Here is a 6,133-nt window from a genome sequence, read left to right on the forward strand (position 1 = left end):
CAGCCAGTCCTTGCTCAGGCCGATTTGCACACATGTCTGAATGAGTCCTTAAGTGGAGGATATTCCAGACAGATGGGCTAATGTGCTTGAGCCCTTATGCTGGATACACATCCATGTTTCCATATAGACTGATGCACAGACTGGCCATGGCAAACTACCTCATATGCCTATGAGGCTGTCAAGTTAGTGTCAGGAGACTTGGGTCCAGTCCATGCATTGCAATCCATACTTGGTCTACAAAACACAGATTTATGAATCTGGCCTAAATTGTAAGTTAAACCCACAGAGATACTTCTATTTCAAGTTGAAGATAAACTTTTTTTTTTCCACTTTAAGTAATTTGCATCAATTCCATGAAGAGCCAGATTTCTTCCCATAGAAAAGGGACTTTATTTTACAGGTTACAAGATGGGTGTAAATATTACATTACATGAAGAGACTATATCCAGCCTGCCAGTGTCCAAGGTGCAAGAAGGAGGCTCTGATGGTTATACACTCTATAAAAGGTGGATATCTGCACCGGATGGCGGTCTGGATAGTAAAATACAATTGACAAGACAAAAAGGCAACCAGCACCTGCAGAAACGAGGGGAACATTAGCCTACAGCAGTGTAGACGAATTCCTTATCCTAACCGAGAACAAGACATTACCCAGCGTCTCATTTCTTAGCAGCTGGCTTCCTGCCCCGTCCAGCTCCTTTGCCCTGAAAAATACAAATAGTCACTCAGAGGAAAATAAGACTTTTCTACACACTTGAATAAGTTAGTACAGGACCAGGCTCAACTCAGGTGAAGGATTGAGACATCTCCTCCCCCCCCCCCCTCACCCTCAGATCAACCCTTCATCTAGCCTAGATCTCCATTACTTCTTCACCCAGGCCTTGGAAACACATGTGGCAGCCATGATAGGCAGTGTAGACATACCTTTTTAGCTGGACTGTCTTCTTCAGAGCTTCTGAAACAAAGAAAAAGTCAGTCACATACTTATATGTACTACAGTATAGTAGACTATATATTCGGCACTGTTCACACCAGATTTAGCCAGGAGGATTTCCTAATGTATACCTCAGCCCTTAGCTTCCCACATTAATAAGCTATAAAAAAAATTAGAAAAAAAAAAAGCTTCACCTTTGTCTTGTGGATATGTTTGGTGTCTGTGCCAGGAGCATGTTGAATTTATACCAGTGTGAATACAGCCTTACCAACTAGCACCTATTCAGATCCAACCAGTAGCACCATAATACTATACTTACTCATCCTCCTTGTCATCTTTGTCCATTTTCTTCTTCTAGGACAAAAACAAAGTTAGCAACTAGTAATAAGATCATTGGTAGATTTAAGCCAAAACCTCCCCACTGAATATTACAGGTATTGTCACACTTTTTTTTTTTTTTTTTAAAGACCTAAGAATCCAGCTAAATCCTAAGCTTCTGGTTTCTGCAGTAAAAACCCAATCTCAGCATATTTCCATGCATGTCACATCCGGTCCTAATGTATTGTGCAGGCTCAGGAGCTGAGCCCGCACTATACAAGGTGGGTGCAGGTGGTGTGCAGTTGGGATCTGCCTCCGATGTCAGGGATCAGAACTAGTTTGATGCTCTTTTTTCAGTCTTGAAACTTGTTTGATTATTTTAACAAAACGTTTTTTTTTTTTAAGTCCCCATACTGTCCTGCAGAATAAAGTTTACAGCGTGGCAAAAATTACCTGATAGCACCATAAAAACAAAAGCCTTAACAAGAAACAATGGTCCAATTTCATTTCACAGCACAATCAAAGCTTAAAAAGAATACAGGAGTCAGTGGAGCATTGAGCTCTGGAAGTCTGAAAAGGAGAAAGCCTTCGAGTCATAGGAGCGCATGCATTTCTAGACAAATGACAGTACCGAGGCAGGTTACCTTAGCCTGGCTCCCCTTCTTAGATGCTGCTGGCCTTTTTACTGCTTTGGGAGGAGATTCAGGATCTTCCTCCTCTTCCTCTTCAACCTCTTCCTCCTCCTCCCCTTCCTCTACCCATGAGTAGTCTTCTTCCACTAGGAACACATTTAAGCATTTGTAAAACAACCTCCAGTGCACATGTTAAACTAATCCATAGGCCCCCCAATTCTCCAGTCCTAAAGAGTTTTTTTGGGAGGAGGGGGATGTCATCTGGATAGTATAGGTCAGGGCTTAGTTTTGCTATATGGAATAGTGCAACAAACTGGCTCATTCCATGCAGAGACGCCTATTAAAAAGACACTTCTCAGTATACTTTAACTACTATACCACCTAGGGGCATTTATTAAACAGTTAATTTTTTTGGTGGGAAATCCTTGCAAAACCTTGGACATAGTCTCTAGTCTAAGCTTTATAATGGGGAAAAAAAAAATGTAAAGTTATAGTATACGACATTACAGTAGTAAGCTGCCCATCTCTGCTGAGGCTTCAGCATCATATACTGAGCCTCTACTAAAAGTCAACTACATAGTGTTAATTCTCCCCATGTGTCAGAATTAAAAACTTTATGAACTCCCAGGATTCTGGTGTAAAAGCCTTGAAAAGTCTCAAAATTTAAGCACAACTCGGGAGTTGCGCTTAAGTTTTATGATTGTTGTGTCTTCTGCCAAGCTGGGAGAAACTGGCATGAAGTGACTAGTGCTCGCCCAATTCATGATGAGCGGCGGTGTTCTCTGCACCACAAATCTTACTCCAGCAGGGGCTGGAGTAGTTTCTGTGGAGAGTTTGCCACTTGTTTAACACCCCCGATTCATGGAGATGTGCACTGCTCCATGAATCATGTGTATGACTGGCAAGCCTTCATCAGGATAGAGTCATGAATTACACTGGTCTTGATGAATTCGGCCCTTTAGTCCTTCTTATAATTCCTTTGCAAAACACAAGTGTCAGATTGCAGGGAAACTGCCAACTCGTGCCTACATTTCCAAAAACAGGAACCGTGCAAAAAAAAACCAAACATTTATAGATAAAAGCAGACCTATCAGCAGAGGCGATAAGTCCCCTTAGGTTTAGGCACAGGTGTGCTGCCCCTTTGTCTCTTGCTGTGTTTGCAGTCATGATATCAGCCGACTCTCCAATGTGTATGGCGGGGCCTCCCGACAGATGTCAGAGGGAGAGAAGGATCCACGTCTGAGCCTTCTGTCCTCCAGAAGGAAGACACTGCCAGAGGAGTCTGGCAGCAGCTCCGAAAGAACATGGGAGCACTCAGGCAAGTATATATATGGGGCGAGTAGAGAAACATCGGTTACATGATCTTTCAGCCGACAGCCTAATGGATATGGGGGCCCTTTTGTGTCGCTCTCCCATTATAGCAGGGGAGTTTTAAAGCCCTATTCTATGGACTGAGGTCCCAGTAGTTGAACACTCACATGTCATCACCTCTCCTTTAGATAAGAGATACTTAAGTGTCTGGAATAACCCTATAACTTGGGATCAGAAAAATCTATACTCAGGCCAGTTTAATGGCACAACCTGTAGATTTTGCATTGTGGCCCACCAGATTCAACAGGTCCCCCCCACCATTACAGGTCTTCTCATAAGAGAAAGGGACTTTTGGGCTAAAGGGTGTTACTACAACCATTAGGGCACAGACAGTCCGAGATCAGAACGCAGTGCACGGACTGGCCGGTGGCTCTCCTGACAGCTTTAGGCATCTATGCAGCATTCATGCCCAGGAGAGCCGCCAGCCAGTCTGAGCATTGCGGTCCAATTTATATGGCAGTCTGACTTCACCCTTATATTTCACCTCTGGATGAGCCAAAAGAAGCTTGAAAGATAATGATCCATGATAAAATACTTACATGCAATATGTTGACCACTAATATATACAGGTCCAGATCCAGCTTTCAGGCGGAAAGTGATTGGAGGGGTTAACTCAATGCCCACCATAGTAGCCTACAACCAAGATCCATTTTATAATTAGACACAGGCATTGGTGAAGTGGGTTCCTGGAAGGATTCTCCATAAGCAACTCACCATAGGCAGAATAGATGGCTTTAGGGTGGCTATGGGAACTGGCTGTGCATCACTTCCTTCCACTGCTTGAGGGACTATTTCTACTACATGAAATTCATCTTTGGCCTTGTCCCCCAGACATACCTTAAAGAATAGGTCATCATTAAGTGGATGCAGCTTAATTCGGATTCAACATGACAAGAAAGAGCTGCACCTGGAGAGTCAAGCAATATTGCATGTGGCCACCACGCACAGACCATGTACATCCCTGGCCCATGCCTACGGTGGTGGCCACCAGTGGCGTACTCACAGTTCTCAGGGCCAGCTGGTGCTCACTCTTGTCTTCATCCGACACTTTAAACACAAAGGTCTTTTTCTGCTCATTCAGCTCACACCCTGCAGGAGGTAAGCAGAAGGCAGAGTGCTGCCATATTATGCAAGGCAAGCGCCTATACACTAATAAGGTGCTAGAGTCAAGTACCATTCATTTCCTTATGTATAGGTCATAATAAGTTAGTCGTGCCAAAAATAGTTACACCATTAGTCTTGTTGGGTCCAAGGGACCCAGTTCATATTGAAAAATAAGCATATTTTTTATTTTATTGTATTTTAAAGGTACAACATCTTAGCTAAACAATGTAAAATTTTTATTAAAAAAAATCTTGTGTACCATGAAAAAAACAAAACATTATTTAGTGCAAGAATCATATCTTATGGTGCTCATGGCACAAATTTATTGCAGTTATCACATGTTTTATTTTTTTGGTCACTAGATCTCACACAGATGACATCGACTTGATGGGAGTAAAAAAAAAAAAAATTTTTTTACTATGCCATTAGATGCGCTGGGTCAGTTTGGGACTCAATGGACCCAGTGTAACTAAAAGTTAAGATTGATATCCACTTAATTTTAGCCTTGTCTACACATGGAAAATCCTGCTGTCAAAAATACAATGCAGATTTAATCCCCCATATTGAGAGATGACTGCTCTGACCAGTGGTCTACTCATGACCGCTGCAGCTTATGACTGGACCAAGCTGTACATCCAATTCCAGCAGTACAGACTTGTGACCACTGCTGCCAATCACTGGTCGCTAGAGTGATGTATAATTGGAGACAGGCCAGTGATTGAAGCTAGTGGACACCTTTAATACCATACTGGCAGGGGGGTGGGGGACACTTCCAGGTCTTGGAAAGTGAGGAGAGAGAAAAAAAAAAAAAAAAAAAAAAAAAAAAACCACCACACACACACACACACACACACACACACCACAACTACACACTGAAACCTGACATGCGTTTTTGGGGTGTTTGTGAGCGTTTCTCACCACCCATTACTTCCAATGGGTGAAAAAAAACAAAAAACACTGAAGTAGTGACATGCTCTATTCTGTAAAAAAACAAAACAAACCACACATGCAAAGCACAAAATACTGATAGAATAAAAACCAAGGTGTGCATGAGATTTCCAGAATCTCAGACTTTGCTGGTACTGTAAAATGCAACTAAAAATTTGCATAAAAAAAAAAAAAAAAAGAAAAAAAAACACAAGGCACTGAACATAGCCAAAAATAAATGTCAAAAAGGGTGAAGTGAGCAGACCCTTAACTACATCTTACAAAAGGTTAAGTCACACTTACCCCATATAAGAGACACTGGTTTCTCCAGCTTGCTGGTGTTACTTACGGTAGAGGCCATAATTACAGCACAGTCTGTAGAAGACATACATTGCATGTGATTTGTTTTTTGTTTTTTTAAAATCACATTGCACCTTTCATACCCTCCAAAACAGTAAGGCTTTAGGAGATCAACTATTTGTAGGATACATACACAAATGAACTTATAAAAGGTGCAGATTTTCTGCAGTGGAAAAATTGCAGCAGCAGCAAAAGTTGCACCAAGTCCGACAGAACAGATTCCACCATTACCATAGACTGGCAGGGTGCAGAATGCAATGATCATTCTAATACTATACACAGAAATTTTTCCACCTAGAAAACCAGTAAAGAAACCGCACTACCAGTCTTCCCCCATGTGCACATACCCTCTCAATGCCCACAGCAGACCTGCACATCTACAGCAGTGAGACAAGAGGATGTCAGGCAGCACCTGCAGCTTTATAAAACTAATGGCAGCCACCTGACGCTGATCAGACATGATAGCTGTAAAATAAATTAACTCTTT

The 6,133-nt window shown here is 42.1% G+C and overlaps 1 protein-coding gene across 1 annotated transcript; it reads right to left on the minus strand.

Moving 5' to 3' along the window:
- Positions 1 to 374: 374 nt before the first annotated feature.
- Positions 375 to 5,647, minus strand: NPM2 (nucleophosmin/nucleoplasmin 2). The gene is made up of 8 exons (XM_073650925.1): positions 5,590 to 5,647; positions 4,259 to 4,344; positions 3,970 to 4,092; positions 3,795 to 3,888; positions 1,897 to 2,030; positions 1,254 to 1,288; positions 925 to 955; positions 375 to 704 (listed from the first exon to the last, which is right to left on the minus strand). The coding sequence occupies exons 1-8, from the start codon at positions 5,645 to 5,647 to the stop codon at positions 660 to 662; spliced, it is 606 nt and encodes a 201-aa protein (XP_073507026.1). The 3' UTR covers positions 375 to 659.
- Positions 5,648 to 6,133: the final 486 nt, after the last annotated feature.

Source organism: Phyllobates terribilis, unplaced genomic scaffold (genome assembly GCF_046119375.1).
Source record: "Phyllobates terribilis strain yellow unplaced genomic scaffold, ASM4611937v1 Scaffold_11__3_contigs__length_659146591, whole genome shotgun sequence".
NCBI lineage: Eukaryota > Metazoa > Chordata > Amphibia > Anura > Dendrobatidae > Phyllobates > Phyllobates terribilis.